The sequence below is a fragment of the Patagioenas fasciata genome, chromosome 7, assembly GCF_037038585.1.
Source record: "Patagioenas fasciata isolate bPatFas1 chromosome 7, bPatFas1.hap1, whole genome shotgun sequence".
NCBI lineage: Eukaryota > Metazoa > Chordata > Aves > Columbiformes > Columbidae > Patagioenas > Patagioenas fasciata.
This window is the reverse complement of record NC_092526.1, coordinates 1913474-1938508: the sequence shown is the minus strand read 5'-3', so window position 1 is coordinate 1938508 and position 25035 is coordinate 1913474. Positions and strand designations below refer to the sequence as shown.

Sequence of the window (25035 nt, the reverse complement as noted above, 5' to 3'; positions counted from 1 at the left end):
CGTTTTGCAAGCGCTAAATAAGACAGAGTCCCCTTAGAATAATTTGCACGTAGTTCCTTTTTATTCTTAATGGCAAAATAAATGCAGAGCTTTTAAAAGTACTAGTTCCTTAGAAACAGGGTTTTATTTCTGATGCGAGCTGATGCAAGGCAATAACAAAACATTGTAGGTAAGTTTTGTTGTTATTGTCCCATCCCAGGTGTGGCTGCCAAACCCGCCCCAGGACCTGGGGAACCCCCCTTTTCGCTGTGGTCTGTTTGCCACTTGCCACGCGGGTTACACGTTGCCATTTTTAAATATAAATGCAGGAAAGGGAGCTTGCAAGGTTAGTAAAGGATGTGTTTAAATGTCCAGCTGATTGTAACTACTCCTGGGAGCAGCTCCCGTCCTGCTGCACCCAGGAGAGCAGAGAGCAATGAAACCACTGCCGAAGCAGCCAGCACCTTCCCCAATCCTGAGACAACAAGCCACAGGATACAGAGAATTCATTCCTACAGGTCCCGTTTGACCAAACTGGGGTGTTTTTTCCCCAGAGGGATGGGCAGCTCCTCCCCGCAGAAGCCATTGGGAGGAACGGTGCGCATCGGCTCGGTGAAAAACCTCCCGGGGTCCAGCAGTTTGTATCACAAATGACCCATCTCAATCTCAAATAGTGGCCTGAAAAATGAGTCTGAATCACACAACCACCCCAGCCAGAAAATGATCCTTTTGGGGCATTTACGCACTAGAAACAGCTGCCATGTATGGCGAAAAAAAAGCCATAGAATGGGCGCTGAACTCTAAAGATCATCTTCGAATCATTCGTGTTGGTTAAATCCAACAGTGACAAGTTAGTCATTATTCACCAGAGCCATTTAAAAGGAGAAATAAATACTAGTAGACGCTAGAAGACAAGGTTTAATAATTGATAAAAATGTACAAAAATATTCCCAGCAGTCAGAGCGGTTTCAGAACATCCCAAACCCACCGGCCAGAGACCCCGCCGAGGAGCAGCCGGGGCCACAGCTTCGCCCGCACCCGGACGGGGCCGCAGCGCCACCGCACATTCTTCAGCAGGTTCTTAAGGCAACACATGGAAATCCATTTACAACATGGGTTTAAAGTTTTCTTAGCGGGGAGATAAGCACTGCAGTACCAGCTGGGGCTGCTGGGGTCGGGAACAGCGGGCAGCTGGGCCGGGCAGCGAGGGGCTGCTCACATCCCACCTACCGCAGGGAATCGCAAGTGACCGTGTCCCCGAGCCGGTGTTCGGACACCATCTCAGCCGGGAATCAGGTCTTTGTACAAAAGCTCAACGTGGGTTTGGCCAGTGACTCGCTTCACAAAGAGCAACTCCAATAGCTGACTTGTTTTCGCAATTCAGATCGAGAAATGGCTTCGCTGCTCCCCTTCCATTGCCCTCCCCTCTCCAAAATAAAATCCATAGAAGAAATTAAACCACAAGAAACTATATTAAGAATCTCTTTCTACAAATGAAATTGTATCTGCTTACATCAGCCAGGAAAAGCAGTTCCTACCTTTCTAGGAAGGGCCGTGTGTGAGGCTTTGCTAGAAAGGTCCAACCCCTGTGGGGCTGCAGGGACCGTGGGGCCGGGACAGACCCCGCTCCACGCTCCAGCTGTGTTGCCAGGCCCCTAACAACGGTACTTGAATGTATTTATCTGGTCAAATTAAAAACCCCACTGTCATTTCAACAATGGAACTCAGGATATCAGAACCCACGTCCTGAATTAGACATTGGTTTCTTTTATTATGCCACAATGTAAACATATTTGGTATAAATAATGTTCTCATTGATCTTCATCCAGTTGTTCCAAAAGCGTCCTCCTCTGCTTTTCCAGCTCCCCTTCGCTCAGCTCGCTGCCGGACGTGTCCCAGTTCCCCTGCCGAGAGATGCACGGTTAGTGGGGTTTGCCGGGCCGTGGGGGCTCCTGGCGGCACGGCCCTCAGCGCGGACAGACAGACAGCGCCCAGACAGACAGCGCAGGGCCCAGGCTGAGGGTGGGAGGGCAGGGGGGCTGCCAGCCCAGCCGAGCTCCTGCAGCTGCTCAATTGCGCCCGAGTTCACCTTCTCGATAGAAGATGCCACGTTTGGCCTCAGAATTGGGTTGTTCAAAAGGGGACACGCGCCCTCCCGTCTCCCCCCGGCGGGTGGGGGTATGGGGACAGCACCATGTGAATTACCAGAGCCAGGTGTGTAATTCCCCCTGAAGAGACCCCCAAAGATGCTGAACCAAGCTGATCTTTTCCATTCAAACACTCGTCCGCATCCTTGCGGACGCTGTTCTGCACCTGCCCAGGCAGCAAGGACAGCAGCCCCGCTCCCACCGCCAGAAATGCCACAATTGCAGAACTCTGCTCCACAATTTCCCTCCAGCACCAGCCCTGTGCTGCCCCGACTAAAATCCTGGCCGGCAGGTGCCCTCAACTGTTGAACCACCCGCACCCATCTCTGTCCAGATCAGTCTGGCCCATCGGATGCAAAAAGGAAGAGCAGTTTAGTCACAAAAACTCAGTCACAGTACGGACCAAGCTTTGGTACTGTGTAGGAAATAATGTGCCTCATTCGCACCCTACATCAACAAGCAACAATAAACAGCGCTTAATCAAACTAATTGCACACATCCATTAAAAAAAGACACTAAATGAAGCAATAGGACCTGCATGATTAAGCTCTGCTTCAACATTTGGTCCTTTTTATCTATAAATAAAATATAAATTAAGCTTTAGCACCTTAAAGTCAACCTGTAAAGCCTGAACACTACACTACAGCATTCCCCTGGTACATGAAGTCCAACACATCAGATAGAAGGGAACACGAACACTTACAGAATCTTTTCCAGGTCTCTTTTTAGTAGGAGATTTATGTTTTGATTCGGATCTCTGTCTGGCTCTATCCTTTTCACTCTCCCTGTCCTTTTTGTCTTTTTCTCGTTCGATATCAGATTCTGGTGAATCCTGTGTAAATAATGGGGGAAGTATTAAAGATTAATATTAAATACATTAGATATTAACTTAGAGAATATTTTCCCGTTACTCATCGCTCTAAAGCTGCTGGGTTTGTCTTGAACTGTCACCCACCATGGGATGGATTGGGTGGCACGACTGTGTTTTTATTCCACATTTCATCCTGGTGTTGCTAAGCTTATGTGAGCCTGTTTAACAATTAATATTCCCCTCTTGGTGAACACTGTGCACTGAAGGGCACAACTGACATTGGTTTTAAAGAGTTGACAGAGACATTGGCTGACCAACTGACATGGGTTTTGAACATACATTGGTTTTGAAGAGTTCTGCAGCCAACACAAGTTCAGAAACCCAAGTTTCCTTCTTTACCCAGGACAAAAACTACTCTTTGCCTCCGCTGACATGGAGCGAAGCTTCTTCTTGCTCTTTTGGTCCTTTGGATGCTCCGGTACGTTCGATATCAGAGCTCCTAACGCAACCCGGACAGAAGGGACGATGCTCAGCGTAAGGCAAAAGAAGAGGCGGCTGGGATCCTTCCCAGCTCTCCAAAGTGAATGCCAACAACAAAAACCAGGCTACTGGTACAGCCCTTCACATCTGCTTGCGTGGTTGTGGTTAAAACCCCCAAATTTATCAGTCTTAAACAGTTCAATATGAAGGTATATAGAACAAAGTTATTCTGCTGCGGGCTGGTTTCACGCAGTCGCTGTGACAAAGGCAGCTGGATGGTGAGCGATCCCCAAAAAGGATCAAAGAAAGCAGGTCCGTTAGCTGACCCCAAAGTCAACTGCACTCACCGACTTATGTCTTCTCTTCTTGCTCTTTTTCTTGTGTTTTTTTGACTTCTTGTAGCTTCTCTCTGCAAGCACATGGTGAAACAAAAGCACATCAATACGATTATCAACACCCGGCAATGAAACAGAAACGCTGATTCAAAACCAAACCGATCTCCTACCAGATTCTGCGCTGGAAGAACGTTCGGAAACCGATCTGGATTCTGAGCGCTGCCGTTTCTTCTTCGAATGGCTGTCATCGTCCTCGGACTCTGAGCCCTGGGGACACAAAGGACGTGCTCAGCGAGACGACAGCACGGCGCGGGGTGACGGGCAGGTTTGAGGACACGGGACACCTTACCGAACGAGACCGGGAACGCTTCCTGTGGTGTTTTTTAGACTTCTTAGAATGTTTCTTGTTCTTCGAATGGTGATGCTGACACTCGTGCTGGAGTACAAGAGAAGGCAGATGTTATAATCGGTCTGTGGGACATGGCAAGAAACAGTAATGATGTTTCTCAACATCCACAAGGCATCTATGGCTAGCACTGGTTAAAAACATAGAATCAAGTATTTATTGTGTTAAAAGCCATAAACAGCTACCAGTATTGCCATGTTCTGGTTGTAATAAGGAGGAAATGATGTTAGGTGTGCACGCACAAAGTTTCTGTTACCTGGATCCCTGTTTCAATACTTCCAATTAAAGCCCCTGCTCGGGATGGCCCAGAATGTGCTGTGTACCTTCCCAGCCAAGTCTGAAGTTCTGAAGTTACAAACTTCAGAAAATGAAACAAAAACCCCAAAGAGCGTGTGTTGCAAAAATCAAATCTCACATTATCTAGGCAAACCAGCACCTTGCTCCACAAGAAGGACTTGTCTCAGCTTCTGCAGCTAACTCTTACTGCGGCCCGTCCACAACTTCAGAATACTAAACTACATCACACTAAAATTGGCTTCAGTGGGGGGAAAGTTCACCTGCAGAGCGTGGCACCTTCTTGAAGTTCCGGATTTGTAGTGAACAAAATACTGCACAAGTTTCATCACTTTTTGTACAAAATCACAGCAAGAAACCATTTTTCTAAAGTTAACCAGGAACTTTTGATACTAAATTCACTTCCAACAATTCTTTTAGGGAAGCAGATCAAAGGAAAAGCTATGTTTCTAATAATACCAAATAACCATAACATTTTCTTCAGTCCCTTATTTTCAAGGCCAGGTTTTAATGTCCATTACTTTCACATAACGCACCATGTCTGCTGGGACTGGACTCAGACTTCTGGTCAACCCGTCTCCCTTCCCACTCTATTGCAGAGCCCAACAACTAAGAACTTTTCTGTATATTCTTTAATCAGGAAAAAATGAAGTAATAATTACCTCCAACACATGCATGAAATCTTTAAATATTCTTTTTCTTTCCGACTCCAGTGTGATGTCTTCAAATGCTGGTTCCTTCACAAATCTATCTCTGATCTGTAAAAAAAAAATGGCAACCAAATGCCAATATGAAATACGGCCATTCAGAAATAAAAATAATACAAAAGAGACGTGATTGCACCAGTTGGAAAAGCCATTGTACTCTTACAAGGCTAAACATGGTGGGGTTTTTTTGACCACTTCACAACCAAAGTGGGCTTCAGCCAAACTGTAATCGATGGAGGCAGCAGAACCAACCGGATTTTCCTACATCTGCCCTTTAAGCCACGCAAGCTTGTGAAATCCTGCATTTTTATAAAAAAAAAACCTTTAAGAACCTTGCCTCTCCAAGTCTGTCTTACCAGAACAAAGTTATAGACCTTTCACTAAGCAGAGTGCTTGATCTCCAGTTAAATTAAGTTTGGGGGCTTGGTGTGATTAGGTTTTTTGGGGGCTGTGGTGTTTTCTTTGTTTGAGTTTAGAGTTGTTTTTAATGCTATTGAAACGAAAGTATCAACAGAATGAACTCATCCACATCAAATCTCAAATTTTCCCGAAGAAATGACAGGACAATTTTTATGGTGGAAGTTACACCAACAGAAAGAGCTTAGAGAAGCTCGACCTCCTGGTCAAAGCACTGGCAAGCAGCAGCCCGTTAACTCCACGTGGAAAGGCTCTGGTGACTGAGGGTACGTACATCTTCCCAGACCGCGTCCAGCTCGATGGGAGGAGTCGCCTGCTTCAACATGCTCTTGAAGGCCGACTCTTTCCGCTTCATCTTGCGAGCTTCCTCCTTTTCCCTCTCTCTTTCACGAGCTTCTGCCTTTTCTAGCAGCTGCAAACGAAAGTCAGAAAATTATTTGAAATTTATCAAAACGGAAGACTAGGAATTCAGTTTAATGCAAAGTCTGGCAAGCCCAGTGATGGTTCACCGTTAGGGTTTTCTATTAGTCACTTGGGCATACAGGAAAATTAACCAGTTACTTATTTTTATGGTGTGCAACTGCTGTTTCTCAAACAGAATCTAAAATAGAAGTTAATACATCACGCAAGCCAGAACTACGGAAAGAGACACACAAAAAACCCCTCATGAGAAAAGTTATGTAAAAATGAGAGAACATCACTTAATTCCTACCACAGAATTTCTCAAGTTGAAATATTTATGGCTTGAATATAGATACAGCTCTGCAATCTTTTATTTTGGGAACTGCTATCAGGACAAGCAACTATAAAGCGCCGCGTCTCTCTAATATTCATAGCAACATAGTGAAAATAGGTGCCGATTCTTGTTCTTCACACTGTAATTTTTTGAACATACCTATGTAATAATACTTACACTGTTGAAAGCCAGCTTGATATTTCCTGCATCTAAAGTGGTAGCTCTTTTAGTTGAACTGATGACCGTAACGAAATCTTCAAAAGAAGTATTCACTTCAACCACGAACCCTTTATCCTGTAAGGAAATGGCTTTTTGAGCATCAGGTCTGCCAGAAACTCTCTCTTCACACACATGACATTAACACAATGTGAAATTCCATCTCCCAATAGCAAAGATACATTTGTCAAGAAAAGAAGCAGGCACACAATGGAGTGCTTTCCCCTCTCACCTTTAAGATATCTTTTATTATCTTCTTCTCATCATGGTAACGTGCTTTCAAGTCTTCAACATAGAACTTGAAAAGATCAAGTGCTGTTGATCCTGATGAAAAAACTAGATAAGTCAAAAGCTAGCTCTAATAAAAGAGCTGCATTTTTTCAGACATTCAGAAAATACACAAATAACCCTGTTCCATCCTGCCCCGAACCCCAGCCAGGATCCTTACCAGGCTGGCCAAGCATGTTGGTGAATCTGATGTCGGAGCTGATGGTGGGGTACAACTCCATCCACGAGGACATCGAGTGTAACTGGCCGTGCTCGTGCAGTTCATCTAAAAACAGCTACAAAACAGAAGTGGAATGGAAGTTCATAGTCGCTCATCACACCTTTACTTGGTGATCAGCTGGAATGGATACTCTTGATAATTGGAATTCCATTTTTGTTATTGAAAAAATCACCTTTTCCATCATCATTTCTTCCTCCTTTCCCCCACCATTTACAATGTTCCAATTGCATTTCCTTTCCATTCAAATCCATTTCCTCCCACTTTCCCCTACTCTTGCAGTTTGCTGGTCAACAGCTGCATTGCACCGCGGACAAACGCTACAAACGCCGAGAACGGACGCATTATACGCACCATTAGCCTCCCCAAAGAAAACACACAGAATATCTCATTACATGACACGTCTAGGGCAGAAAAAGACACTCCACCAACCTGAAAAGATTCTCTGTTTTTACGCTGCCTCCTTCTTTCTCTAAGCAAACTCTTCTGTTTTTCTTCTTCCTCCTCTTTCTCCAGCGCCCTGATATGTTCCTCAAAGCAGATCAGCGCATCCTCCTTATCCATGTCTAGCAACAGAGAGCAAGAGTGAAAATCAGGTGTTTCTTCCCATAGTAAGTTTATTACTCTAACAGTTGCCACTTGAGTGGAAGTTGTGACTGAGCACAAAAATCTATGAAGACCTGCATGGCAGCAAGAACCAACCTCCCCAACATGGATCAGTTATCGTTGCCGATATAGAGCACAGAAACCTTCATGAGAAAAGCGCTGCGGATGAGCACTTGTGCATCTCCCCGCATTGCCACAGGTATTAATGTCTTAAAAACACGGAACAGATGCAAGGATGCTGCCATCTGTTTGCCAGTAACCAAACGATACGGGCTCCTTTGCATGGGCGGCTGTGGACGGGGCAAAAACAAGCTGTGCCCAGTCAGGAGTCCTCACTGCCCAAGATAGATCCATTCCCTCTTCCAAAAGAAACACAGATATTCTACATACTCTGAAGTTCCTCATCTTCTGCAAATGTGGGATTGTCCATCAGATACTGCTGAGCCTCTGACCAGGTAGTGCAGTAAGTGACATTAGCCATGTTGTCTAGGATGTTCTTCAAAGCTTCCCAGTTCCGCTTTCGTAACTGTTTGGCTTGTTCCTGAAAAGAAAAAACACATTTTTTAAAAAATGTGAAGTTGTATAGACAAAAATACATGGCCCCTCAAACATGCTCTCCAAGAAAACACAGAATTAGCCTTTCATCCGCAAACAAAGCAACACAATACAGTTTGGCCCCACCTACAATTTTGTACACACTATTATTGCTTGCATCCACAGATAAACCATTTCAGTACCGTTATCTCTGACTGCTCCAATGGATGGAAAGAGCTCATGAAGGGCTGCTGCTGCATCTGCCATACAGGATCAGATTAGGGGTTTTGGAGAGTTCCACCAGTGCTTTTTTGATTTGCTTCCTTCCATCACATCTTTCTAAACTGAAGGGTCCCCCCTCTACAGCTTCTCATCATTAATAAACCTCATCTCCTTCTGTTCTTTTCTCTCTCGCTCCTTTGGGAGAGGGAGTAACCTGACCTGGACCTGTGAGCAGTATATGGGTCACAGCAGCTGCAACAATTGAATTTGGGTCTCCGTGCCTTTCCTACAGGTTCCTCCTCTTCTGTTTGCATTTTGCCTGTCCCTGATTTACAGAAATCAAGTGAAAAAAAGAGGTTTGAAAGCAAGTTACCTTTTCTTTCTTAGAGAGAAAAAACAAGACATCTTCATAAATTTCAAGACGATCGCGCTCAGATATTGCATTCCAGACCTCCATCTCCCCAAACATTTGTTCAGCTTTTCTGTACAGAACAAAGAAAAAGTTTACAATCATTTATTAGTGAACATCGACTTAAATGGTCCCATTGGCTTACAATAACATTAAAGGAACTCTTTATGAGCAGTAATGCTTTTCAATGTTATCTCCCTGATCTTCTCTCTCAGGCAACTTTTTCTGTGACAGCTTCTAACCCTTATAAACCAAAGGAAATGGTGAAAAACCCAAAGCTGATGCCACTATACATTCCTCTCCATACAAGTGCAAGTTCACCTGCAGCGCATTACATGAGCATTTTTATCTGAGGGCCAATGCAAGTTCAGGTCACTGTTCTAGCAAATATGTGAAATCACATCTAGGAAATTTTCAACAAGCAGCTTTTCAGATACACCTCCTTTGGGCAGGAATTTCCATGAACAAGCTATCACAACTACTTTGTTCTTAATGGTAGATGTAATATAAAACTCCTCTCTGGGTTAATCTTATATTTCTACTTATTAGAAGTGCAAACCGTTTCATCAGCACCCCACCCATTTGAGGTTGGTTTGTTAGTTTGTTTTGCTCTGGTCTATGAAAACACAGATATTTGTGTTCTTCTACAGTTTTAGTTCCAGGCTTTTCCAGGCTGAGCGTGTCCACCAAGAGCAAGATCTGGTTATTAACTTGGCTGGAACTGCATTGAAGACGGCTCTTACTTGTATCTTGTTGTGGATGTCATTTTTTCATGGTTCTCAAGAAAACGCTGGAAGGATTCTTTAGCTTCTTTGTACTTTGATCTTGCTTCTTCTTTCTCTTCTTTTTCTGTTTGGACTTTGTAAGCATTAAAGGCTTGCTTTTTTTCACTTAATTTTGCCAAAGCGCTTCATATCAAAGAAAAAGAAAACAGTGTCAGTTATATACAAAGGAACTAAATTAGGAAAACAAAGCCAAGGAACCAGAAGATAACAAGAGATTTGAATAATCCAGACTTTTGAGACAAAATGAAACATAATGTAAATGGTCGATCATCATGCTGTCTCTCCCTCAGGATTAATGGAAGATCAGGCTGCGATTACACGTTTCACATGACAATACTAATTTGATCATCTATTTCAACCACTTTTCTGCCATTCATCACAAAAAGTCACCTAGAAAGTCTTCAGCTCCATCATGGCAAGTGTGTGTTTTTTCCCAAGAAATTAATATAAATAGCATAAAATACAACCAACAGCTGCCACACCTTTTCCAAATGAAAAACTGACTTGCATTTCTTTATGTAGTAAAGGAACACAGTTCCCTGACAATGGTACACATTCACAAATGCACAAATATCTATTAAAACAATGGAAAGTGACATCAGTAAAGTCAAACTACCTAAAATACTAATTTCTGTAGAAATGTAATGAGGAAAGAATCAGGCAGTACCTGTATCTGGGATCATTAATGATCATTTTCATAGCTTGCTCCCACGAAGCATTGGATGGTACTCGCTGTGAAGACATTAAATCATTAACTAATTAGATATGGAACCAACATCAAACAATGACAGATTCCTTAAAAAATAGCCCTTAGGAAAAAATAAAAAGCACTACTTTGAATGTTGAGACAACATTCTTTGTCACTTTTATTTTTAAAGTATTTACTGTTAACATGGGAAATGAAACAAAGTACTGCTGGGATTATTGCCATTTCTACCAGAAATTCTTCTGGAAGTTTGTCTACCATGTTGACCCACTGGACAAAACACAAACACATCTCATACACTGAGGGAAAGCCAAAGCCAGTCTCATTTTACTCTCACTTCATCTCTACCTTTAAAACAGAGATAAAAAACTGAGGGCTCAGACAATCTTTTATTAGAAAGGTACCTCACTGTCAGACAAAAACATTGGCAGCCATCATTTCTACAACACTTAAATACACTTTTAGAATTACTACTTCATAGTGGGAAAAAAGCCTGAACAGAGAGCCCTGATGAAAACTCAACACCTCCGCAATCACCCGAAGAGTTAGAAAGGAGTTTAAACCATGCACTGTTTTCACTGTAGTATTCTCTTCCCTCATTTCTTGTCTAGTACAGAAGCCCTTTTCCTTAACACTAGAAATTCTTCACAAAAAACAGGCCAGCAATTTCTGGCAAATGCAGTTTTTGAAGTTCCATAGAGCATGAAGAACAGTTGGCTGAAATACCTTTTCTTTTAAGAGCTCTTTAAACGCTTGCTTTGCTTCTTCCTTTGTGTTCCACGTGTAGGTTTTTTTAACTGGTTGAGCATCATCGTCCTCTTTCTTCGAAGCAGCACTATATACAAAAATCAATAATTTCATTATTTCAGCTTTTTTCTCTAAGTTAGGCCGCTGGAGAGTCCTAAACCACCAGTCAGATAGAACGAGGAGTTTAAATAGCAATTCAAAATAATAATGCTACACATGATAAACACCACAGTTCGTACAAGACTCTTCCTTACAGACACCATACAACTGATCAAAAAAAGCAAAGGATTTTGGAAAAGTATCACTTATGCAATTGGCTACCTGCTCAAGTTATCTAGAAATTATCCATAAACATGTAATGCTGAAGTTAGCGGGAATATTTATATATATGACAGAAAAATATAAAGGGGAGTGCCTAAAAATATGCCTCTTGCCCTTAATTATCTCCTGATGGTTATAATCCCCACTGCGTCTTTGTTTGAATGATAAAAATCATAAGCTATAATTCTCCACATAATCAATTCTCCATTCTTAAAAAAAACCCAAGGAACTCATTTCTGGTGGAACAGATAAAGATCCTTTTAGCATTGCATTTTCTTCTAACGATAGCGAATTGCACAGCTCTGTGGAAGAGGAAACGTGCAGGGTAAGCACATCATGTTACCCCAGGAAACTCTTACAGCCAGCGAAAATTTATGAAGTGCTTGGTTTAAGAATTTTGGTGGAGGGATGTTAATTTTTCTAAAAATAGATTTAACGATTTAACGCTCCTTCCTCCCTTTCTTACTCATTCTCCTCGGCTGCCACTGATTCACGCTCACGTTTCATCGAAGAAATGGCTGTCAAAGCAGTCTGGCCACCTATAACTGAAGTTAAAGCAGATTCTAGAAGAAATATGACACAGAACTGCAGCAAAGCCCCAGGCTGTGTAAATTCACTCACTCTGCTGAAGCCTCCTGCTTGGAGGAGTCATCGGCCGCACCGGCGGCAGCTTCTCCGCTCTGCTCCTGCGCGGTGGGGGCAGACGCTGCCTGGCCCGGCTCCTCGGCCGCGGCCGTGCCCGTTGCCTCGGTTTCTGTCCCAGAAGCAGCCGCAGCAGATTCTGCTTCAGGCGCTGCTGTTGCTGCAGTGGTGGTGGCAGCGCCGGCCGCGGCGGTTTCGGCAGCAGCCGTGGCTGTGCTGGCTGCGTTCGCTGCTTCTGCCGCGGCAGCTGGAGCAGATGTTGCTGGAGTCGATTCTTCGGGCTTTATGCTGTAGGTATAGAAAACAACAGGAAAAGTCACACATGAGCACAGGACAACTTAATGGTTTAGGGAAATGTGTCGTTTGAATAAGTTAATAAAGTACGAAATGAGAGGTTTAGGACTAGTTACAGAGATTGTATCTCAGAACACAAACCAATCTCAGCCCAGAGAAAGGAAATACTTCACTGAAACCGTATCTACATCGATCAGTCACTTTGGTTAAAAAGAAATCTAGAATATATCGAGTTTCTATATATTAAGGCACTATTTGGAATGAAAAGGTGCAAGGAGAATGTGTTCAGATTCAAGGACTCGATTCCATTTTTAAGAAATAACAGGCAGGCAAATGTAAAAAGCATTAGCATATCATTAAAAACATACCTGTTCTCTTCAGCTTTAATCATTGCTGGAGGAGAAAGAGGAAAAACAATCAAAACAGAGCTTCAAAATAGTTTATACATGCATGGTGAACAGTTACCGTTAACATGATTTAATAAAAGCGCAGCTTTAAAAGTTTGTGTTACTATCAATAATTTTAATATTTGTGCCCTTGAAAGACCGACACCAATTCAGACTAAAACAACATTTAGAAATCCCATTAAATAAAGACTAGGGTATGTAAAAATGACTTATTGGTTTAAATGAATTATTTCAACTTTAAAAAAAACTAGTTTGAAGAACAGATAAAGTCAGGTTTACTGAAACAGGTCTTTCCTTCCTCATTCTGTCACTGAAGCTCACTCTTCATAGTACTTTTTTAAAGACTCATTTCTCACCACAGCTGATTCTGTAGATTTTTCATCAAGATCTTATTTCCCTTATTACAATACCAATCAAAAATGTGCTAAAAGTGAACAGGAGCACAGCATCATATGACGACTGTACAAAAGGAGACACTGCCTTTATCAAACAGAAGGGCATTAAGAAAATTACTCATATTTTTGCCACATTATAGTTGATCAAAATAATTTTTGTCAAAAATCAGAAGTGTGCATGAATTCCAGTTGCCCCTCTGCCTCTCATTTTCCTCCATCAACCTGAAGCCTTTTCAAACTGCTACTAAGTTCCTGCAGGTTTCCAAAGAAGAGTCACTGAAGAGTCAAATCCTGCAACAGCCCTAAAATGAAGCCAGCCCGTTACACCCCAATTCAGTCCCTGTTTGGGGACACGAGCGGGACCGGATGTCACTGCCACAGGAGGAACTAAAGGTACGATGGAACATTTTTGCGCAGAGTCACGCATAAGCACAGCTTACAACTCGCTCCCACCCTCCCTGCTCATTTTTCTCAATGTTACCTTCGAGATCCTCCAGCTCTTTGGGTTTTGCCCAGCGCGATTCCTTTGTTTGGGAATTATAATAGTAGGGCTTTCCAGAATCGGATTTATACTCTTTCCAGGGACACTTAGACAACAATTGCTAATGGACAGAAAAAAAAACAACACAGAAAATCCAACTTACGATGGTGTTTTGAAATGGAAAGGATAGCTTGAAGTGAGCCACGAACACTATACCAAGGAATAACTTAAGGATCAATGAATATAAGGCATATACTTTCCAAGGAAAATCCTCCCTACCGATAAGTAAACACATTACTTATCTAAATATTGAAGAACGCCATCATTTTAACACAGAAAATGTATCTAAAACTTGAGGAATATCACAGTATCACAGTATCACAGTATGTTTGGGATTGGAAGGGACCTCAAAAGATCATCTAGTCCAATCCCCCTGCTGGAGCAGGAACGCCTAGGTGAGGTCGCACAGGAATGTGTCCAGGCGGGCTTTGAATGTCTCCAGGGAAGGAGACTCCACAACCTCCCTGGGTAGCCTGTTCCAGTGCTCTGTTACCCTCACTGAGAAGAAGTTCTTTCTCAAATTTAAGTGGAACCTCTTGTGTTCCAGCTTGATCCCATTGCCCCTTGTCCTATCATTGTTTGCCACTGAGAAGAGCCTGACTCCATCCTCATGGCACTCACCCTTTATATATTTATAAACATTAATAAGGTCACCCCTCAGTCTCCTCTTCTCCAAACTAAAGAGCCCCAGCTCCCTCAGCCTTTCTTCATAAGGGAGATGCTCCACTCCCTTAATCATCTTTGTTGCCCTACGCTGGACCCTCTCCAGCAGTTCCCTGTCCTTCTTGAACTGAGGGGCCCAGAACTGAACACAATATTCTAGATGGGGTCTCACCAGGGCGGAGTAGAGGGGAAGGAGGACCTCTCTCGATCTACTGACCACCCCCCTTGTAATACACCCAAGGATGCCATTAGCCTTCCTGGCCACAAGGGCACAGTGCTGGCTCATGATCATCCTGTTGTCCACCAGGATCCCCAGGTCCCTTTCCCCTACACTGCTCTCTAATAGGTCATGCCCCAACCTATACTGGAACTTGGGATTGTTCCTGCCCAGATGCAGGACTCTACACTTTCCCTTGTTAAATTCCATCAGATTATCCCCCGCCCAACTCTCCAGCCTGTCCAGGTCCCGCTGGATGGTGGCACAGCCTTCTGGCGTGTCAGCCACTCCTCCCAGCTTAGTGTCATCAGCAAACTTGCTGATAGTACACTCAATTCCCTCGTCTAAATCATTAATGAATATATTGAATAATATTGGCCCCAGTACTGACCCCTGAGGCACTCCACTAGATACTGGCCTCCAACTGGACTCCGCACCATTGACCACCACTCTCTGGCTTCTCTCTTTAAGCCAGTTTGCAACCCACCTCACTACTCTATTGTCGAGACCACACCTCCTCAATTTAGCTGTGAGGATGCTGTGAGGGACTGTGTCAAAGGCTTTACTGAAGTCAAGGTAGACCACATCCACCGCTCTGCCATCATCCATCCACCTTGTTACATTCTCATAAAAGGCTATGAGGTTGGTCAAGCATGACTTACCCTTGGTAAAGCCATGCTGACTGCCCCTAATGACCCTCTTATCCCTGATGTGCCTTGAGATGGCACCAAGGATAAGCTGTTCCATTACTTTCCCAGGGACAGAGGTGAGGCTGACCGGTCTATAATTACCCGGGTCCTCCTTCTTGCCCTTTTTAAAGACTGGAGTGACATTTGCTTTCCTCCAATCCTCGGGCACCTCTCCCGTTTCCCAAGACTTGGCAAAAATGATGGATAGCGGTCTAGCAATGACTTCAGCCAGCTCCCTCAGCACCCGCGGATGCATCCCATCTGGACCCATATGGAATATGGTTTTGTCCATTTTACAGCCTTGAGTTCTACTAATGTAAAGTGTGAAATATAAGCATTTTTGTAACTTTCTTAATGTTAAGAGTTTGTTCTCATTGGAAAAAAAAAACCTATTGGCATGGCTATCCTCCTGCACGGTGGCTGAGCCACTGAATTCTCACGCTCACACAAACTCACACCGAACAGTCATCTCCATCTGGATTCAGTTTACCTCAGCCGGTGTTTTGAGATCATCTGGCTTCTCCCACGTCGACTGCTTCGTTTCAGTATTATAGTAATACGTTCTTCCATCAGGTGATTTGTGCTCTGTCCATGTGGATTTCTAGGAAAAAGGAAAGATATTAAGGATGAGTAATTGCCAACGGAGGTGCTGCCGAAAGCCACAATCAAGTTAAACACAAGTGGAAAGCAGATAAACCTGTTTGGAGTGGTCTTCGGTAGCAGAACTGTTGGTTGTGGCAGTTTGCTGGGCTGCACAAACCACAGGATGTGTTGTCTGAGGGCGAAACAAAACAGAGCTCTGAAAAGACATTCTGGTTAATATCGCTTTTTCATTTCAACGTGTGTGTTAAACGTACTAAGACATTCAGTGGCAAAGCAAAGACAGCAAGGCAAAATCTAAGCACTTTCAAGTCAGCATTGTTTTCAAGAAACTACTTCTTTGTGACAAGAGCTATTTAGAGTCTCACTGCCCCATTCAGCAACCCAAGGCAGCCCATTACCATCAGAAAAGAAAGCGAAAGTGATTGCACCCTAACAACTTCAAGTGAAAGCCCCGGTGTGTTTTCCAAACTAAGAAAAACTTCCTTCAAGAAGATTCTGACCTCAAGAGTTCAGTGTGAACTCAGGAGCACCTTCCTACTGCTTACGTAAACTCTCGAAAATGAGGATTTGCACGATATAATGACCTAGAATGCAAATCTCATAGAAATGCGAGGACAGCTGATATTCACTGACGTTTAATAATTAAGCTGGGTACAAGGTCACCAAATTTTGAAGGAACAACCAAAAAGTTCAAGGGGTATCTTTGAGGCCACTTGACTATTTTTACAGATTCTGCCTCCTAGTTACCTAGCCAAACTATTTTCTCCATCATCTTACAAATTAAGAAGGTAAATGTCTAGACTATCTTCTAGAGAAGTAATTTCATATTTTACAACATTTAATGGGAATCTGAGTGACCGAAAGCTACTCACGGTCATTCACAGTGCCGTGAAAGACAAATCTAAAATTTGAGATTACTCCCAGAGGACCTGCCCACCTCAATACAAAGTTACACTGATCCACGATTCAAAAACCTCAATACTGAGATATACAGCACCGGGTCTGTTCCACCAGCAGCTTCCCTCTGATGGAAAGGTGGAAGTGCACCGAAAATCACCCCACGCGCTAAGTCTGGCCTGCAAGCACCACCCTGTTTGCAACTTCAACCTACATTAAATCACCTTCCACACAAGACGCTCAGTATTTACTCCTAATTAAGCTACTGAATTCTGCTATGTTCCCACAAATGTTGAAGGAGACACTAATAAAAGCAAATTTCAAACAATGTCAAGGCACTGGGGGTGGCAGGAAGAGAGTTATGCTAAATTGCCAATGAGCAGCAAAACTGCTGAAGTGGTGATAACCCTTCCACGTTTGTACTTTATATTCTTCAAAAACCGCAGTGATGTTTTCAAAATTATCACGGGTAACTCTATAGCCTCTTCTTTTTTTATTGTTCAAGTGTTCGGTAACAAACCCCTCGGTAAGCTGACGATGCTAATAAAGGCTCCAATAATCACAGGGGGCTGAACAATCCCAGAACCTTGACTTGGCTTCTCCTGCTGAGCGCAGGCGCGTTGGGGAACAGCAAGGAAGACGTAACCATCACCTACCAAACCCTGGGATACACATTAGAACTGCAAAGCAAAGTATTCATTCATATGGAACAGGCAACAAGTTACCTGAACATAAATAAAATTAACATCTGCTTATAAACTGGGCACTGATTCAGAACGAGGAAAAAAAGGAAAAAAACAAAAGGAAAAACACAGAAATAGAGACAACCTTCTTCTTCCGTGCAGTAAACCCCCAGCTCTACTCTGAGTGACGATCCAGCCCAACGCCTGCAAACATTTACATCTGAAAACAGTCAGATTTAGAGTAATATAGGTATCTAGGATACAGTCCACTTGCTGCTGAGGTAGGGCAAAAAGACCTAAAACCACCACAGAAACGTCTCCTATTGCTGTCCCGTGTGCTACAAGAACTAGAAACAAATAGACTTCGGTGCTCAGGAATGAGTGGAAATGTAACAGAAAACACACCTACTCTAACTATTGATTACAGGCTGACAGTCAAATAAGCAAAGCTCCATATAAGATGAAAAATACAAGGACTTTTTGAAACCTGTAGAGCCATGCATGCACACCAGCACACTGCATTACAATCTCCTACAATTTTGGTTTCCACGTACCTGAGTTCCAGGAGGTGTTACACCTAAAAAAGAAAATTGCAAAAAATAATTCAAAAATGGTTTGGCTGCTTTATTTTTCTATATAAAGACTCCAATTAATATTTGAAAAAAAAAAAACTGGGAATCAATGAAGATATCAGTTACTGAAATGCTAAATCACTTTTTACAGAAAAGTATCATTTTTTTATATGTATACTTTACCTAATTTTGCTGAAAAACTTGGACATGGTAAGAAATTGTTTCTACTTACCTACTTGTGCATCCATACTGTTCACCCCTGGCTGTAGAAACAATCAACAGACATTTAAGTACTGAGCGCAATTGTCATTAAATCATCAGTAAATACAGAACATATCTGAACAAGCGCGTTTGGTAACATAATGCTCTACTACCTTAAATACGGATTCCGACCTTCCCATCACCCACTTATTATTATATTATATTACTACTACTCCTTAAATAAGCGGTTAGGAACATCAAACTCCTCTTTATACAATGAAGTGCACTGGGGGTCCCTTGCCATCATTCTGGTACCATCTTTGTCTCCCAAATGAGTAGGTTGGAAGGAATGACATTCTGAATTCTTGCTGGAGTAGCTTATTAAGCTTCTAATGATGTGGCATAATCCTCTGAATGGATTAGTGTTGCACTCATAAGAGTGCTTGCAAATAACCAAAGTTCTTACTGATACCCTGTTTGAAATTCTTTCACACTAAGGAAAAAGATTAACACAATTCAAATAGAGTTTTCCTAATTTCTTTCTTCTTCTGTAGGCAAAAATACAGCTTGCAGGTTTATCTTCTGTGAGGGTTTATCTTTCAGCTCTCTTCTACAAACTTTATTAGCAAAAAAAATCCTTAAGCAAAAAAGGCAAAACTTGTTAAAAAATAAATCACACTGGATCAGTTCTGTTTGATAATTGTCTGATAGGACTAAACCAGGGGAATCATCAGCAAAACATGAAGTGCATTCTGTATATTAAAAAATTGCAGCTACTCTGTGTGTGCACATGTCTCTGAGCATAAATACAGTTGGTTAAGCAAGGCCATAGTATCATTTGTGTCTCAGGCAAGCAACCCTTCTGATAACGCTTATTTTCTTGTGCCCGTGTTTTCCAAATTCCATTCTAGTTTGTTGTATATAGTAAGAGCACTAATCTGACTGAAATAATCATTTTTATGAATTGCACTCATGAAGTTTACCAAGCAAATCATCAAGTCTGCAAAATATAGATAGATAGATAGATAGATAGATAGACAGATAGATAGATAACTCATCTACAAATTATTATACATTAGGAAGTGGTAAAATGACTCTTATGTTCCTGAAACACTTGCCAGGCTGTGGTCCACATGTGACAGCAGGGAGGGCTAAGAATGGTGCTGGGCCAGAGAAGTGACTTTTCCGCCATCTGCCTGAGGGTTTGCGCTCCTGAAGTCACTGCCCAGAGTTCAAGGGCTACATTAAAAGCTGGAGTTCTCTGCCAGGCTGCTTTGCCTCCTAAATATCACACATCCACTGACTGAATTCAACCAGAAATTACTCCCAATCCTGGATCAGAAACCCAAAATATCCGCCTTCTTGCCAAAATATGCAAAACTATACAGTAAAACTCTAAATTTTAGCATTGATCCCTCTCCTTTTAAGTCTCTTTTGGCCACAGCATTTTTAAGATTTTCTTCTGAAGGTCTGAAATTCTTTCAGAATTTTCCATGAGCGTCACTTGTCAGTAATTGATAACTTCTGTATGGGAAATGGAGGAAAAATCACTAATATCCTCCCTACTCGGTAGCTTCTAAAATATTCCGTGCATTAGGAAGTAGCTGCAGGAGCACAAGAACTAACGAAGTGTGGTTGGTGCCCAAGGCTTTGCCTGAGGAGTTACTGACTTTTACTTTAATTACACTAAGGCTGGAACATTCACTCCCATCTCATTAAACAGCAGCGAGAAACAAACTCATAACTAACAGGCAGATTCTCTAGAGTCTGATAAAGCCCAAGCACTAAACTTAAGGTTTTTTCCTCCACTGTTAAGATAATGAACCTCCCTTCTCTGGTGTCAATTTTCTGTCATGTAGCACATATCAGGACGACATTACGTCCTCTTCCTAACAGTCCCTTCTCTTGTAATTTTGCAGAAACTTTGTATCTTTGTGATTTTTCGCTCATTAATACAGATGGTGCATGGAGCACTTAACACATCTGGTTACACACAGCATATTTAGTAGATTAATTAAAGACCTTTTATCCCTTTCCATTTCCAACCAAATAACGTCTTCATACCTTTACCGATTTCAGCAAACTTCACTCAAGATCTCAAACGCACTGACTTTCAGAAACTTTTATGAAAGATCAGCCAGTTCCCAGTGGTAAGGGCCGAGGGAGGAGGCTGGGGTGTGGGGATCATTATGGGGAGCAGAATCCAGCCAGAAAAAAGAAGCAGAAAGCAGAAGCAGCTACAGAGGGGAGTTTAAAGACTGATGGAAAGCCACAGGACACCAAGCAGCACTAGCTCTACCTCTTGCAGAAATCTTATTTCGACAACAATTCAAGAGCTAGATAAAATTTCATTTCAATTAGCAACACTTTTGGAATAATCCAATTGAGGAAAACAAAGGCACAACCATACTGAAGTAATGATAGCGACTGACAGAAAGACATTGTGAAAACCAGAATGGTTATGTGAAACTCACCGGAACCGTAGGCTGCATAGCAGCTTGAGACATGTGAGACATCATCATTCCAGGCATTACTGACTGCATCATTCCAGGCATCTGTCATTAAATAGTATATCAGAGAAATTTTAGGAAATTTTCAACATAAAACAGGAGGATTCTTTTTTTTTTTTTTTTATTTAAAAGCAATTACGTGATACTCATTTTTAACCCCAAAAAACCTTTTAAGCACTTGGCAACAAGAAGTAAGATAGGTTTGTGGAATTCTCATTCCCTTCATTACACTCCTACAAAATGGACATTAGTAATAACATGTCCACAGTAATCCAAAGTCTGATAGGAAACATCAATAAAGACGATCATTTAAACTACAAAAGCAAGCAGCAAATGACATGTGATCTATTAATAAGCTATTACTGAAACCCTACATGAAAGCAGGAACAATAAAGGTGGAGAAAGAGTTCTGCAAAATTCTGAGGCGACACAGAACAAACTAAATGAAGGTAAATTCAGAATGTGAGATTAGTTCTGCTCACATTTTTTGACAACTTCCAACCTGTCTCTCTTTCATCTTTCCACAAATAGGAAGAAACACTTTACAAAGACACCAAAAGAACCAATTTCTGCAAACAACTTTTGAGATGAAGAGAGCTATTAAACATCAAAGCTTTAAAATATTCTGAACTCTTTTTTTTTTAAAGGTCTTAAAAAAACCCTTAATATAGACATACAATATTAAACCACGTAACAGTGTAAACTCGGCAGTGGGGACATAGCACACTACAGAACTGAAAAGCTTGAGTCTAGAGTCTAGACTTGTCTCCGAGTTTGTTGGGTGGTCCAATGAGACCAAAAAAACCACAGAACTGCTACTCAGCTAAGCTACCTTTTGCTCACATATTGATGCTTGCAGTCTCGAAGGCATAGTTATGCAGGAGTTACGCTTCACTGAAGTGAAGCTGAAGATTCCTATCAAGCCTTTATACACCACTAAAAAAACCAACAAACACCTCGGACGCTGTATCCAAGGTGCTGCAAAGGAAGACGGGAGCTGCCAGCAGGACCTTGTGGGCTTTTTCTCAGAGGGTTAATCTTTCTTGCCATCCTCTGTCTGCTCTAATCTTGCCCTCTGGTCTAGTTGATGACACTCAGTTTCTACTTATGCAAACCATCATCACAAGCAGTATCGCTACAACATTTATTATATCCAGAAAGAGAATTGCTTCTTTTAGAAGTTCAGAATTTAATCAGAAATCACACAGGAATGGAAATTTGATTATTGAAAATAAAAGCTTTAAATGTGCAAAAAGCACAGATATGATTCTGGCTACTCCACCTGTCAACCCAGGTTCCCACCTGTCAATCTGAACAGTCAAGTTTATTTGTCAGTCATGACACTCTCAAGAGCTGTATATACACAGAACCAGAAACCACTTTCTAGGGTTCAAGAAGGAATTCTGCAAAAATTCAAATCATAATTATTTCCTCCCTTGCATCTCCCTATAATTTTCAACTGTGTAGATGTAAGAGTCAGCCAAGAATTAAAGAAACATGAAGTTCTCTACCATTACGACCTCTGAAAAGAACAACTACGTTATATTTCTGTGTGTTAGCAACACAGTCTTACTTCTTCAACATCTGAAGAAAACTACCAAAAAGCTTTAAGAAGAAGCAAATTATGGATTTGTACCTCTAGCTATTTACAAGTAAAGTTCCATATGAGGTACATCAATTACAAACGAGAAGAGTTGCTATATGCATATGAACAGTGACATGAAATACCCTGAATTATTAACCTTACCATGTGCAAGCTACTGTATGAGACTTACCAACCTCAGGGACTACCTGACATCATTATGGGAAGGAAAAAAGAAAGGAGAAACAAACCTTGGAAAACTGCCTTACCTGCCCCATTGGTGGTCCTCCCATGGGGGGCATCATCTGAGGCATCATCCCATGGGGAACTGGAGGCATATTCGGGGGTCTCTGCCCCATAGGGTGCATTCCCATGGGAGGATAATGTGGCATTCCCGGGTGTCCCATCTGAAAATCAGCAACAAAGGAGACAAATCAGCATGAAGCCAACAGCCCCAAATCCCACAAAAGCATTAATAACACAGAGACGCTCAGCGCTGCACTCAAAATTATTTGGGCAATTCTAGATTGACAGTGAGAGAACAACAAGCAGGATCACTCACTCTTCTGGGTTCTCTTGAGCCAAAGCTAATCATAATTAACAAATCCGTTTAAAATTTCAAAACCAACAGCCAAATGAGAAAAATCCTCCATAATCTTTCATCTTATGGCCTGTCACAGAAAATCATACTAAATTTAGGAATGCAACTACTTCTGCATGTGTTAATTGTAACTGCATGGAGGAACAAGTCAGAGAAACAAAATATCTTCTACTCTTGATGTTCAAGTCTGAAATAGCTTCTACACCAAGTACCATCCTTGTCTCTGTACTTCCCTAAAAAACATTAATCTTGTTGCTGTTCTAATTCTCAGTATAGTTACACTGCTACTACAAAAACAGTTAGGGCCAATTTTTCCTATTTTAATTAACAATATGTGTTTAGAGCCTTCTATTCTAGTCAGAGGTAACAGCTTTTAGAGTATCTCAGCACAAACACTGGAAAGCATTTTTCTTTGAAGAACACGAAACTTAAACTCACAACATATTTCTGTGTGTAAGTGCTTTAGTTTATAAACATTAAAACTACTCTTAAGCAAAACATTTTAGAAGGGTTCTTAGCATAAAAGAAGTAATGCTCCTTTTTGATGTAAAAAACATTTTTCCTATGATTGTTTTGTACCAGAAGACACTGTGAATAAAGTTCACAGAAAGAAATACCAACTAGGAAGGGCTGAAACATGCAAATGTAACACTTGGATCCTTGACTCTTGTCACATCTTTGACTTTTATGAGATGCTCAGTAGCAACCTGGCTGTTATGGAGCCTCCAACGCAGCCCAAATAACTCCAGGTACAAGAACAACGATTCCTTGTGCCAAGTGCATCCACGTTTTCTGTTACTTTCGTAGAATCCCAGAACATCAGGGACTGGAAGGGACCTGGAAAGCTCATCCAGTGCAATCCCCCCATGGAGCAGGAACACCCAGCTGAGGTTCCACAGGAAGGTGTCCAGGCGGGTTTGAATGTCTGCAGAGAAGGAGACTCCACAACCTACCTGAGCAGCCTGGGCCAGGCTCTGCCACCCTCACCAGGAACAAGCTTCTTCTCAAATTTAAATGGAACCTCCTGTGTTCCAGTTTATACCCATTGCCCCTTGTCCTGTCATTGGTTGTCACTGAGAAGAGCCTGGCTCCATCCTCCTGACACATACTGACACTTTCCGTACTGATCCCCATGAATGAGTCCCCCCTCAGTCTCCTCTTCTGCAGCTCCAGAGCCCCAGCTCCCTCAGCCTTTCCTCACACGGGAGATGCTCCACTCCCTTCAGCATCTTGGTGGCTGCGCTGGACTCTCTCCAGCAGTTCCCTGTCCTTCTGGAACTGAGGGGCCACAACTGGACACAATATTCCAGGTGCGGTCTCCCCAGGGCAGAGTAGAGAGGCAGGAGAACCTCTCTGACCTACTAACCACCCGTTCTAATCCACTCCATTTTCTAATACACCACGCCCCTCAGTTTCTGAGGGGAAGCAGTCCCGGCCCGAGGCCCACCCGGTGTCCCCCCCCGCCCCACTCACCATGAGGGAGCCCCGGTCGACGCCGCCGGGCCGCATGGAGGGGCTGAGCAGGCTGCCCCCGCTGCACCTGCCAAGAAGCCGCCCTCTGAGTGGCTGCCGCGACGAGGGGCCAAAGGGCATGAGCGGCTCGGGCTCCCCGCGGGGCGGGAGCAGCGGGGCCAGCAGGCTGACTGGCTTCCCAGCCGGCCAATCCGGGCGGCCCGCCAGACGGGTGCTCTTCGGCGATTGGTCCGCAGCGGAAGCGACGGGGCGGACGGCGTCCCCCGGCGTCAGCTGCATGAGGGGAGGGGGCTTCGGCAAGGAGAACGGGAGCGGCTGCGGAGAGGCGGTCGCCGCCGCCGCCGCCGAGTCCCCACCTGACATCCTGGCCGCCGGCCCCGCCGCGGGGAGCTCTTCTCCGCCTCTCTTGGCGTCGACGCTGGGAGCCGCTGGCGGCCGCCCGGCGGAGGCGGCAAGAACCAAGCGGATGGAGAGAGGCCCCGCACCCGGGGGAAGCCGCGGAGCAAAGGCGGCTTTCCGGACCGGGCCTGCGGCGAGCAGAGGCGCCTCCCGGCGGGATCGGGCCGCTGCCGGCGGGGGACGGGGCGCAGGCCCAGCGGGCCGCGGAGCTGGCGCGGGGGGAAGCGCTGCGGCGGGGCCGAGCGGAGGGGACGCTGGGAAACGGCTCACGTGGGCCGGGGGCGGGGCGCTAGGAGCCGGGCG

General features: G+C 43.3%; 1 protein-coding gene across 3 annotated transcripts; it reads right to left on the bottom strand.

Moving 5' to 3' along the window:
• Positions 1-871: 871 nt before the first annotated feature.
• On the bottom strand, positions 872-24965 carry PRPF40A (pre-mRNA processing factor 40 homolog A). 3 transcript variants are annotated; one of them, XM_065840696.2, is made up of 26 exons: positions 24334-24965; positions 22529-22666; positions 20642-20722; positions 18199-18229; positions 17949-17971; positions 15909-15986; positions 15702-15812; positions 13583-13703; positions 12668-12692; positions 11985-12293; positions 11022-11130; positions 10257-10321; positions 9548-9712; positions 8769-8877; positions 8030-8180; positions 7466-7599; positions 6977-7091; positions 6761-6852; positions 6490-6606; positions 5851-5988; positions 5115-5210; positions 4102-4188; positions 3923-4019; positions 3765-3826; positions 2830-2958; positions 872-1883 (listed from the first exon to the last, which is right to left on the bottom strand). In XM_065840696.2, the coding sequence occupies exons 1-26, from the start codon at positions 24694-24696 to the stop codon at positions 1791-1793; spliced, it is 3039 nt and encodes a 1012-aa protein (XP_065696768.1). In that variant the 5' UTR covers positions 24697-24965; the 3' UTR covers positions 872-1790. The 3 variants fall into 3 exon arrangements, with proteins under 3 accessions (XP_065696768.1, XP_071666760.1, XP_071666761.1); XM_071810659.1 differs by having other exon boundaries at positions 6761-6864; positions 15909-16010; positions 24334-24845; XM_071810660.1 differs by having other exon boundaries at positions 15909-16010; positions 24334-24845.
• Between the last annotated feature and the right edge of the window lie 70 nt (positions 24966-25035).